The sequence below is a fragment of the Lathamus discolor genome, chromosome 2, assembly GCF_037157495.1.
Source record: "Lathamus discolor isolate bLatDis1 chromosome 2, bLatDis1.hap1, whole genome shotgun sequence".
In the NCBI taxonomy this organism is placed as follows: Eukaryota; Metazoa; Chordata; class Aves; order Psittaciformes; family Psittacidae; genus Lathamus; species Lathamus discolor.
The window spans coordinates 83,816,720-83,829,537 of NC_088885.1; the positions used below are offsets into that span (position 1 = coordinate 83,816,720).

General features: G+C 46.1%; 1 protein-coding gene across 1 annotated transcript in view; it reads left to right on the top strand.

The window, feature by feature from the left end:
• Positions 1–705: 705 nt before the first annotated feature.
• ANKH (ANKH inorganic pyrophosphate transport regulator) overlaps positions 706–12,818 on the top strand; it is a 96,580-nt gene continuing 84,467 nt past the window's right edge. The window contains exon 1 of the mRNA XM_065667586.1: positions 706–1,394. Within this exon, the coding sequence (XP_065523658.1) occupies positions 1,299–1,394 (96 nt within the window). The 5' untranslated portion in view covers positions 706–1,298. The remainder of the gene's footprint in view (positions 1,395–12,818) is intronic.

Sequence of the window (12,818 nt, forward strand, 5' to 3'; positions counted from 1 at the left end):
TTATTAGGACAACTATTAAGAAGATGAAAAAAACAAAACCAAAACAGGGTAGATTTATATTAGATATTAGGAAAACATTCTTTACCGTGAGGGTGGAGGGACACCAGCACAGGTTGCCTAGAAAAGTTGTGGCTGCCCCATCCCTGGCAGTGCTCAAGGCCAGGTTGGATGCGGCTTTCAGCAACTTGGTCTAGCGGAAGGTGTCCCTGCCCATGACAGGGCTTTGGAACTACGTAAGCTTTAAAGGTCCCTTTCAACCCAAACCATTCTATGGTTCTGTGATTCTAGAAGAGCCGTGGGTCAGACATCCTGCTTAATGCCTTGTCAAGGACCCCCACCTCTCCTATAGCTCCTTAAGTGCCCTACTGCCCAAGAGGCCCCATGCCCACCTTAGAAAAGGCCATGCCCTGCCCCTGGCTGCGTGACGGCGGCGAGGGTCACTCAGACGCGGATGCCCCCTGCGCCCACCGCGGCGGTCTGTGCGCGCCGGCAGGTGCCCGGCCGAGCGCGGCCGCTCGGGCGCCAGGAGGAGCCGCTCGGTGCCGCTCTTTCCCCCTCCGCGGGCGGCGGCGGCAGCCGGCCCGTGTGCCGAGCGTGTGTCAAACCCACGTGCTCCGGCAGCCCGCGCCTGGGCCCCGCTCCGCGCACCGCCGGCCGGCACAGGGACCTGCGCCGGCCCGACCCGCACGGCGGCACCGCGGCCTGCAGCGGCACCGCGGCGGCAGCCGGGAGGAGGGCGGCGTTTTCCTGCGCGGCGCCGCGGCCGTCGCCTCGCCGCCGGCGAGCGTCAGGCGGGGGGAGGCTCCGGGCCGGCCCGGCCCTTCCCTTCCCCTGGCCCCCGCGCCCCGAGGATGGCAGCGCTGCCCGCACGAGTGGCTGGCGGCGGTGTCCCTCCTCCTTTTTTTTCCGGCAGCGGCGGCGGCGGCAGCGGCGGCGGATCATTGTTGTGTGGGAGGAGGGCGGCGGGGATGGACTTGATCTCTCGGGTCTCCTGCTAAGGCGGCCGCACAACGCGCCCCGCCGCCCAGACAGCATCCGCCAGGGCCGAGCCGAGCCGCGCCGCGCCGGGCAGGGAGGGACTGGCCCCCGCCCGCTACCCCGGCGGCTTTATTTTGGGGGGCTCTGCTGCTCCTCTCCCTCGCCCTTATTTCCCCCAGCGCCCCCCCGCTCGCACACACGCACAGGGACACGCACGCACCCTCCTCCTTTGCCCTTTCATCCTTTCCCCCCCTCCGCCGTCCTTCCGCGCCGTCTCCTGCCGCGGCAGATGCGCTGGGGGTCACCGCGCAGCTGGGACTATGGTGAAATTTCCAGCGCTCACTAACTACTGGCCCCTGATCCGGTTCCTCGTCCCTCTCGGCATCACCAACATCGCCATCGACTTCGGGGAGCAGGTAAGGCAGCGCCTTTCCGGGGGCACCCTCACTCACCCGCCTGCCCTTCCGCAAGGGCCGGGCCGACCGGGCTCGGCGCCTCCGCCGGAGAGGGAAGGGAAGGAGAGCAGGGCTGTGCCGGGCCGGGCCCCGCCGTCCTACCCCGGCGCATCGCGGCTGATCTCACGGGCTGCCCGCATCCCCGCCCGGTGCACGGGAGGGACGGCGGGTCTGGGTGGCTGGCTGCTCTTTTAGTTTGTTGTTTGGTTTTTTTTTCTCCCCCTTGTATTTCAGGATTATATAATCTGAAATTACATCATGCGTTCGCCGGGGCTGGTGCTGGTCTGTGCCCCGCGCTCACACTGCAGCTCAGGTGCAGCAGCCCCTAGCGCAGCGCCGCGCAGCCCGGGGACCGGCGTGCTAGAGGAGAATGGGGGGAAACCGAGGGGCGCCGCGCTCCCCCCGCCCAGCCCCGCGCTGCCGGTGCCGGTGCCGCAGCGGCTCGTCCCTCCCCACGCCGCCGCCGGCAGCCCCCGCCGTGGCACCCCGGGAGGAGGGCGGCAGCCGCTCCGCATCCCCTTCGGTGAGGGAGCGGCTTCCCGGCGGGGCTCCGGGCAGGTGAGGCTCTGGCTGAGCTCCTTCCTCCGCCCGTGTGCTGCGAGTCGGGAGCCCGCGGCGATAGGCGCAGGGCAGAAGCCTGGAAGGGTCGGGGTACAGCGAAGGGAGCTGCTGTCACCGTACTTCAGCCCTGCTGTAATTCTCTAGCGGCGTTGGTGACTTGAGGCTGTCCCCTGCCAAGGGAGCAAGGAAATACCCCATTGTACCCTGACGTAGCATCAGACCCCCTTACATGCAGCCCTCCTGCTTCAGCCTCTTCATCCCCTCTTGGTACGTTTGCACAGAAAACATGCTTTGTTCTTGACATACCCATTCCTCCTTTGCCCAAGCTTTACAGGCAGGGTGCTTGTTTGCCACAGCACTGTGGTATGGGGAAATCTCTGCTCTCTTGTTTCGGTATTTATGACAGGTAAGGTCCCGGCTGCACTGGAGAGAGCCTGTCATTACGGTTTTAGTAGGACAGTATACTCTAATACTTACGAGTATTAAGCTGGGCAGCCACAGTAAGTATCGTAGCCCAAATAGCTTTTATCCTTGTCCCAAGTCACTTGGTTTTGCTGAGATTGTTTTCTAAGCGGACTAGGCACTTGCTCTTATGCTGCTTGAGCAAACATACTAGAAAATTAGCAGAACTTCCTCCCATTTTTAAAGGAAAAAGTGAAAGGAAAAATATTACAGTGGGTAAAAATAGCTAATGTTAATCATATGTTTGTCAAGGCTGTGTTAATCTCATTTTGCTTCTTAGTCCTTTAAATTTAAATAAGCCATAATCCTAAAAATTGCAATTCCATCCTTGTCTAACAACTGTGTACTTTCCTACTAAGTCAGTCTTCTATAAATCATACTCAGAAGTGAGGGGGAGGTAAAACTAAAGATAGAAATGACAAGGGAGAAGGTGATTTAAATGCTAATAACAGTGCCATCTTAATAACATGTAGCAGAAGTCAAATTGAAAGCATTTCACGCAGCAAACTGAATATGACGGGTGTATGTATGCCGTTTGCTTCATACAAGGTCAGCTTGAGGCAAAAATCCTTGTCAGCCCATGAAAATTATCCTCCTGGATTCAGTGTGCTCTGGACCAGGATTTAAAAAATGAGCAAGCAAGAGGTTGCAGTTTTGTAAGTGAGGGGCCTTCTAGCTGGCTGGGTACCAGTGACACGGGAGGGATGTTAACATGTGGATGATAAATGAAAGCTCTTACCTAAGCAACTTTGATGGCATTAGGGACAAAATATCTCAGGAAATGTGTTTTATCTGATAGCCAACTCAGGATTAGATCCTCTGGGAGAGCTGGGGTTATTCCCTGTCTCAGATGGCAGCCTGGGAAGGTGCTTAATTGAAAAGGGAAAAATCTGGCAAGCAGGGTGACTCTTACAGAGAACCCCAGCTCAGGAGTGGGACCTGGAAAGATGCTTTCTGTACCGGCCTAGTGGGAGACTTAAATACATGGAAATCAGGAAACCAAGGCACAGACAAAAAGTTACTCCAGGTCTGAAGAGATCCTCTTACAGGCAAAAGGACATGGATTATATTTTTCTGTGTGTAATGAAATGGAATAATTGTTTACACTTGTAGGGCATTACAGTTGGAGTTGTGTGGCTGAAAATATACTGACTTGCTGAACCAGTCGCCTTTCTGCTCTATAAGATTGTAATAATTTTAATGGCAGGGCTGAATGGAAGCGACATAGGGGAAGGGGTGTGCCAACAGATATCCCTGAAAACGCTACCATACCTCCTCCTGTGAACATATGCTCTAGATAAAAAAGATTTCTAAGAATGATAAGTAAACTTTGCATGAAGCGATGTTACCCGCTTTGGACAATACTGTAAAAGAGACAAGAGGACTATAGGTCAGAAGTAAGAGATGGCTGTAAAAAAATCAGGGAGAGAATGGAGCTTGCTTTGACCAGGGAAGAAGTGTTTAAGAAATGCTGTAAGTCATAAACCCTTCTGATTTGTCATCTCTCAAGTGGAGAGAGTATTTGGAAGCAGAGTGGTCAAAGCAGAACCTTTTCAACAAAACCTAATGCTGTGAGGTACCTGAGACTGAAAAGCGAGAAACAAAGAGAATCTCACTTCTTTTTCTTTTACTTTTTTTTTTTTTTTTTTTTTTCCTTGAGAGGCTCCTTTAGATGTTGAACAGTTTTATTCAGCAGCAAACATCACTAGAAATTGCCAGATCCTTGGTATGGGACTGTCTCTAGCTTTATTGATACTTCAAGGAAAATTTACGGTAAGGCTAGGGAATATTTGTAGAACATGGTTTGTGACTGTCACCATTGCCCCAGATGAGATGCTTGCTGTAGCAATTCTGTTTAGTTCGTAGGAAGTGAAAAATGCTCGAGCAGTGCTCCTTGTAACTAACAAGCTCAGCTCCTGCAGTCACTTCCAGAACCCGTATAGCCAGTGAAGAGCCTCCTGTTGACCCTTGGACCCTAATCCAATAATGCTTTAGGACAAAGCTATATTACAGAGTTACTCCAATCTAGTGAGCTAACCTCATCTGTTCACCTCATAAAATCTTCTTAGACAAATATCTGATTCTTCCCCCGCAAAAGGTAGTCCTGATGCATGACCAGGTAAATTACCAGAAGATTAGGGGTATAAACAATTTCTAATCTATTTCCATGATTTCCTTCTGCAATCCATTTCCCTTTCAATTTATTTACAGTACTACATAGCTTTTATGAAACAGAATACTACGAAGCTTTCTTGTTGAAGTAAGGCCTTCAGGAAAATAGGCCCAAATATTTTGGCTGAATGTTCCTTCTCTGCATCAATATATGTCTATATGTGTGTGTTTGCACATTATTTATTTATTCATCTCCTGGTATATGCATGCTCACAAAAATATACACAACAGAGTAATTTTCATCCCAAGAGCTTAACACTTACCACCAGAAGAGAGAATCTCCCTTTCATTCTGCTGGATGGGAACATTCGACTCTCAACATGTTACCTGGGATTCACAGTAGTAAGTGTTTTATTTAGAGCTCAGCTGCTGGAGAGCAGTTGGCATTAAAAATCGCAGCTCCCGTGGAAAATGTTGTTGCATATATTTGGTTGGAAATCAATAAATAAACAAACTGCCCCCATGCAATTGATGGAAGCATGCGACACAACCTCAAACAACTCGGTAGCAAATAATACCACTGTTACCCCGTGCGTTCAAAAATCTATCACCACCCACATCAGTTTTCCTTTTAACACAGTTTCAGAGCCACTCACATACTGTGGTGGGCTGATTCACAATGTATGTGTACATTTCCATTGGCGTTGCTATAAGAGGGGCAAGCTGAGGTGTGCATTTAGTACACTAACTTTCTCAGAAGCACAGAACCTGACCTAGGCAGTGTTAAGTACACTTTGCAAATGCGGCTGATAACTCTCTGCTGTGCACAGGGTGGCAAAGGCCAGGCCAAGAGCAGTATTCTGAACTCAGGCCCTGTCTGCAGTAGTCCCTTAATTATCAACGAGAACAGTAGGAGGGTTTTTTTCCTCTCTGGCTATCATATAGCCAGCTCTGGATCATTAGTTTCAATTGCTGTCAGTAGCTGTTGGTTGAGCAGGTTTTTTTTGCCAGCATAACTGTTACGTATGCAGACATCATGTTCATCAGCTTGCAGGTCCTTGGAAACTAAAACCGAGCAAGCAAAGTCCTGCTGCTGCTTTCTCCTGAGGTCACGCGGGTGCTCTGGTCCTGCACAGAAGTTGCCATACGTTGTGCAAAGGGTAGTGTTTGGGATCAAACAGGCAAGCTGTAAAGGCTAAACGTTTTGGTTTCCAAATTATTTTGCAATAACTGCTTGAAAAGCAGACTGTTTTGATTTTTTTTTTCATGTAGTTGAATAGGTTCTGTTTGTGTTTCGTTTTTAAGTGTTGCCAGAAAAGGAGAACAAGTCATGAATAATGTATCAAAAAGTATTAGTGAGCTTATCTCCTCCTCATGCTATTTGCAAACCTAGCAGGGGTTGAACATTTTGATTAATGCTTCATGAAGCTCATTTTTGGGGTGTTATTGTCTGGACATTCAGAACAAGCAATGGTAGAGTTCATGTTCCCAGCTGTTCACCGGGGATTTGGGCCAAGTTGTGTAACCTTTCTGTGGCACAGTTCGCCTGCCTTTGAAGTGTGCCTACACACCTACCTGTGTGTCACAGGGATGAAATGAAAATTCACGTGTCAGAAGCGCTCCAAGATGAAAGGTGATGCACGAGTGCAAAGTGCGCCTGTTATTGATGTTGTGAGAGGTCAGGGACTTGCTTAAATTATGCAGGACTTTAGCGCTGTATAAACAAGAAACCTAACAAGGTCTTGCAACTGGTGTAAGCTGTGATGGTGTGTTATTACCACAACCACGTTATTAGTAGGGTATGCTGTTGGAAATGCCCTATTTGTTTTACATAAATGGGAACTACACAGCATTTTTAAATTAATTAAGATGAAATTGTATTGAAGAAGTAGCAATTCTCAGAATTTGTCCCTCCGTATTGACTCTAGAGACTTTCTTCTAAGCAGTGCAGCTTTACTTCCTTTTGCATGCCAGCCTGAGCCCTATGGACTTAACTCCTTAACAGTCACCTGCCAGGCACTGGGGGGTTTGAAGCCAGTGCTAAGTGGCATGTAGGCCACACGGGCAGTTCTTGAGACTACCCAAGTGATTAATTAGGCTTGTATGTCAATGTTAGTTGCAGTGGGTGTTAGATACCAGGCATTGCATTCCCCAGTCACGCAGAGCATTTGTTGGAGTTTCACAGCAAGTGATGCACGCTGAGATCTGGAAAGAAGTCAAAGATCTCATAAAACATTTGCAGATAAAAGACAGATCTCAACAAAGCTCTGATGTTCTTAAAGGTAACACAGACATGTAGTCCCGGTGACTAAACCAATATCTATTTGCATTTTATAGCACATCAGGTACAAAGTAAACAGGTTATGGAGAGCAGCAGGGCTATCACTGCTGAAGATTTCAGATGATACTGGCGATTATGAGAATGAACCTACAAATGAAGTGTCTGTCCCCTGCAGTGCTCCATGTTACTGCAGTATAAAATATATCATTTAGAGCTAGGATCTGTGTTATGCCTTATTTGTTAGTACCTTCTCTTTTTTCATCCTGCCCTCTCCTTCCTTCACAACCCCCCCAGTTCCCTGCTTCCCACTCCCGTTGCCTCCAGCCTCCCATGGCTGTGTCTGCCTCTAGGGACTTCTTCAGACCTTTACTGTCAAAAACTGGCAGGTTTTGTATTTGGTGATAGCCATTAAGCATGTCTGAAGTAGTTGGCTATCTGTATAGCTGCAGAGAGAGCCTATTCCAGGAAAGAATGGAAAGAGGGAGGGATAAACAGCCCTGTGCAGCACCAACTAGACGCTTACTTATTTCTCAAATAGCTTAATTCATCTCAAAACTGTGAGTTCAGATGATATTTGCCCAGATCTAGTTGCTGGAAAATAAAATGTTGAGGTCTGTGGAGTGGGAGCAATTCTCTGTATCAGAAAAGTAACGTATGTATTGCATTTACCACTTTGTTGAGCAGTCCCAGTCTCCAGTGTGGAGGGCCTTCTCTGGAGATACTGCAGTCACACTGCCAGTGGATATTCACTAAAAAAGTGTTGGAGACAGCCAAATACTTCGGGTGCCTATTGCAGACGTAAGGGAATTGGGTCTTCCTCGCTATGCCAGTGAAAATCTAGTAGACTTAAGACAGCGTTGGGAAGGATAGATGAAAATACCCAAGCCTAATTTGAAAAAATGGGTTCATAACTGAAATTGTGAAAGGGGTTTCAACCACCATATTCTGTGTCATGGAGAGAAATCCTCTACATAAAACTTTTGGGTTGAACTGACTGATTTGTTTCAGGGGTTTTCTTGTTAATTGGCAGTGCTGGGGTCACAGTTGGACTTGATGATCTTAAAGGCCTTTTCCAGACGGATTGATTCTGTGATTTCTTTTAGTTGCATGTTCACAAACCCAACAAAGCTTATTTCTCTTTGCGATTGATTGGGTCTGAACTGGTTTCTTTTTAATCTTTGCTCATTTTGCTGCTGCATGGAGATCTCAGTTGTATACAATGGCTTATATGACATGACCAATCTTATGACTGTTTGAAGATAAGTGACTTTTTATATGCAAAGAAGGCATAAACGCAAGGCTCCAGCTGTGAAAGTGTGCATTCTCTGTATTCCTATCTTGAACTTAGACATTTATCTCTCTCTTTGTGTGAATGTTGTCAGTTCTAAAATAGTGGTGTGTTTCACAAGGCAGTTACAGAGTTTATTCCTTCATGTTTGTAAAACATGGATGTAAGTTGCTGTATAAATAGCAAATTTAAATATATCTGCCAGCTCATGCAGAAACCTCCGTGCATAAAACTGAGCAATTGCAAACAGATTTTGCTTTGTAGCTACTTTCAGAAATCTGTGATGTTTTTAAATAACATGTATTACTGCAGAGCTCAATTCCAGTTTAAATGTTATATCAGAACATGTGTTTCTTAAAAGAAGAAATGGAAAATTTGTAATGATGCTTATCTAACCAGCTATTGGTACCTAATCCTGTTTATACTTGGAAACCTGTGTATTTTGGGGAGAGGGAAACAGGAGTGTTAGCATGCAATTAGATCATCAGGTTATGCTTCCTTCCGCTTGCTTGATTTCTTACTGACATTATATTGCTATAGCTACAGTTTTAGACACCGTTGCTGCCTTTTCAGATAACCATTAGCTGGAGAATTAAAAAAGAACTGCCATAAGAGCAAGAGACTTAAATGACCCATGAACTTCAGCGTCTGAAACAGCAAAGCTCTGCAGTTCTTCCATCTTCTGTCTCTGTGGTATTGCTTCTCTTTCAGATTTTCCATGGGACTGTGCTGCTTTGCTTTAGATTTTGTCTGCATATACAGTTTTTCTTGATTAGTTCCCCTTCTGATGTAGCGCAGGATAAAACTGCCTGCATGAAGCATTAGCTAAGACTAATTTCAGGTATAAACACACTTTCGGCTCCAAAGAGGACTGAAGCGCAGCATTGTTATTTGCAAAACCACAGTTGACTTCCGTAGCTTTTTCAAGAGCATTCTGGAAAAGGACAAAGGAAAAATACTGGAGAGTTAAGAGCAGATTGTTAAAAAGTAAGTGCTACAATGGCATGAAATCTCAAGTGCCAGTTTAATTATTTTGCCCCAAATGATGCAAAAAATTCACTGTTTCTGATTTGGCAGGAGCACTGCTGCTGGAGAAAGGGTGGCTGCTGTTGCCCAGCATGCCCAGTTTGCTTTACTGATGCGTTGGTTCAGCAAGAGTTCAGCTTTTAGCGTGGGAGGCGAATGAACTACAAGATGCAAGTTATTTTCAAGTGATTTGCTTCACAAAGTTTTTCTGCATTGCTGCTGGGTGGACAAGGCAATTGTTTCCAATCTTCTTCAATTTTCAGAGCCCAGAAAACATTCCACTGGAGATGCAGAGAACATGACAACCTTCCATGCTGGAGAGCATATTTGATTTTACACTTTTTTTCAGTCACCTGTTCGCAACTCCTTGTAGATATTCCCTAAGGTACAGGGTTTTGTGGGGCTGAAAGCTGATGGCACCAAAGCACGCACTAGTATTCTTGCTGACAAATAACATTTGAAAGGCTTTTGGCAGGGAGATGGTCTGTCTTCTGGCCTTCTTAGCTGTGTTTTGTACTTCAGTTTGTGTCAGATGCAGGCCATGCTTGAGCTTTCAGGTGCTGGCCTTTGGTCTGTATGGCTGCATGGCTTTCACCTGCTCTGGCCAAAGTAAGCGTTGGCACATGCCAGCCAAGACTGATATTTTTCCTTCATGGAATCAGGTGGGCAGTGTGTGTAGGTATAAGGGGTGCAACCATGTGGCACCCACTGTTCTTCCGGGTTTTTTTTAATGATGGTGTTTGACACCTACTTCCCTGAAAATACAGGATTTATGTTTAGATTTTGGTGGTCTGTTTTTCCTGTTCACTTACTACTCACGCCATGTTACCTCTCCTTCATTCTGCTGCAGATTGGTGACCAGTATCTTATTTTCATAATCTCTGTTAGCAAGCAACAGCTCTTGTTCCTGCAGCCATAGCCAGCTAAGGTGGGGTAGCTCTGATCTACCTCCAGCAGCTCCTTCCTCGTTGTAAAGGCTTTCCCTGCTGTAACATGCCAACATGCTTCAAGAACTTGGCAGCCTTAGATCTCAGATCCACCATCCTGCAGATGAAAGACAGACTCTTGCACAAGTCCATCGCTACCATTTCCTCTGTCAGCATCCTACCAATTAAAGAGCATTTAGGCTATTTGAAAAGTAGACTAATAGTTACATTACAGGGCAAGAAGACACTTCACATTTTCAGTTCTGGTGAGAGGGGAAAAAATGTTATTTATGTAAGAGGAAAGATTATAGAAGTGAAGCATGTATAGTTTGGACAAAAAACAGAATTTGATAACTGTGTGCAGTTGTATGAACTGCAGCGTGGTCATGAAAGAAGGGAAACGTGGCTAGCTAGGTCAGTGCTGTGGAGGAGAATGTGTCCAGGAGCAATGAGTGAGATTGGGGTTGCTTAAACACAATTTAGACTTGAAAAGGTTTCTAGATGACTTTGAACATTAGAATTATTTGCAACCCACTGAGGCCAAGAGGCCAGCTAAGGAGACTAGTTCAAACCAGCTATCAACTTTACCCAGCAGAAGTGGACATACTGGGTGATGTACTTGGAAGGGTAGCAGGTTTTCTCCATTTGTATGGCCTGGGGTGGTGGGGAATAAATCTCCTGATCTGAGTATTAGGATCATCCTGCTCATTAAATTCTAATTTTTGCCCTCTCTTGCTCATATTTTTTTGAAGCCTGTCAAAATAACCCCAGTTGTCCTTGGTTTTGTACAGTCATGGGGACATCTCTGGTCCTTTTTCTCTGCACTTTGGTAGTACAAAGCAACTGGTAATGTGGGGCTCCAAATTTAGTTTGACAGCTCTGTCAGCTTCCCCTGTGGTTATGTTGGGGCGTAATGATTTTGCAATCTTAAGCATTTGCTTTAAAAGAGAAAGAAAGTACAAACCACAAAATATTTTTCAGCTGCTGAAGACACCAAAGGTAGTCACCCACAAAAAGATTTCTGTTTGCTACAGGTAAATGCTTCTTCCAGGTACTTCTCAAATACGCACATACACTGCACATGTATGTGCTGTGTTGTGAGCAGGAGACTACCTTTATAGGAGTATTATACATCATGTGGTGCTAAAGTACTGTCTTGATTGCTACTGGATTATATGCAAGGCCAAATGGTTAAGGAAATTAGGACAAGAGTTGTGCATGGAGCTACTTAGGTAATTGCGCATGCACCTGATACTGCTTATATTTTGAGCCTCCTCTGGTTGCATGGCATTGTAGTGGTTGGATGTGCAAATGCTGGGGTTTTTTTTAATCAATGATTTTGTAGATGGATTTTATATTTTCAAAATGTGACCTTGAGAGTACTCTTAATCCCTGCACCACTGTTCTTTATATACTTGTGGGCAGTCATTTTACTTCAGAGTGTTTTATTTCAAAGCATGAAAGCATGACGACCTTTCAGCATTCACAGTCTTGTTCTCATATGAGCTTTCTGTGATGCAGTCAACGGTCTACTGGTTAGGACATGCTCCAGCATTGTCATAGTCTTGAGAAGAGCTTTCGTCAGCAATGCCTTCTGGATCTAATATGTAAGTAGTGTGCTTTTTTCTGCTAATACTGTGTGGAGGCCAGTGTTTCTGTCGTTAATGAATTTATGAGAAATCACAGCAGGTAGCTTGCTTGACATTTTCATGTTGTAGGCTTGACCTGTTGGTGAGCTTTGAATCGCTGCCAGGAAAAGGCCAGTATAGTTGTGGGCTAGCTTTTCCAAATCACGGCATGCCTTTCTTGTCAGCTGCAAGCTCCTACCGCATTGTGGGTGGTTGCATCACTAAGGAGAAAATATCTAGCAAAGGCACAATCATTGCCTCGGGACTTCGTCAAGAAAACCTCATGTTAAGTTACATATTTGTGACTTGAGCTCCAAGGGTTGGGCCATGTTTGCAATAATCTGCAGATGTGGAGTCTCTTGTATTCAGTGTGCGTCCACTGATTGGAAAGGGGAAATGAGTAGTAAGAGAGAGGGGTTTAGATCAAGAGGGAAGCTGCCTGAAAGGAAAAAGCCTGACAACTTTGGCTTCAGAAGTACAAGTACATCCCAAAAGTCCCAGTGTCCAGCAAATGCCTGTCTCGGGTCATGAAAGCTTTTCACCACACTAGAAAGGCTGAGATGCTTACAAACAAAGTGGTTGCAGGGCCATAGTTTCATTACTCTTATCTTGCTGAATAAGGAACTAGAATTTTTTTTCCTTCCTCCTCCTGCTGGAAGTCTAAAGTAGACAAAGGAGTCATGCCAGTGTAAATTTAACTTAATGAGAAGGCCATCAGGTTCTCTGTGACCAGCACCAAGAAGAATGTTAAAGCAATACTTGTGCAGATGGCGATAAAGGATAACCTGCGCTGAGCTATAGAAATAAATGGAGGAAAAAATATGAGTCACTAATACCCTTGACCTTTTTTCAAGAGCAGATAAGAATAGTAGCAGCACCTGAAACCATTAGATACGAATACGGTGATTTCTGGATGAGTTTGCCTTATCTCTTGAGAACTCTGAGTATGGCGTGCTATGGCAAGAAATAAGCAAATGGACTAAACAGGGAAGTGCTTATGTCTGCAGCCGTAATAACAAAGGATATTTGAGTATTTTTTTTACTCTTGACACACTCACAGTATTGGGGACCCTAGCACTGTTTCACTTTGCTGTTGACACA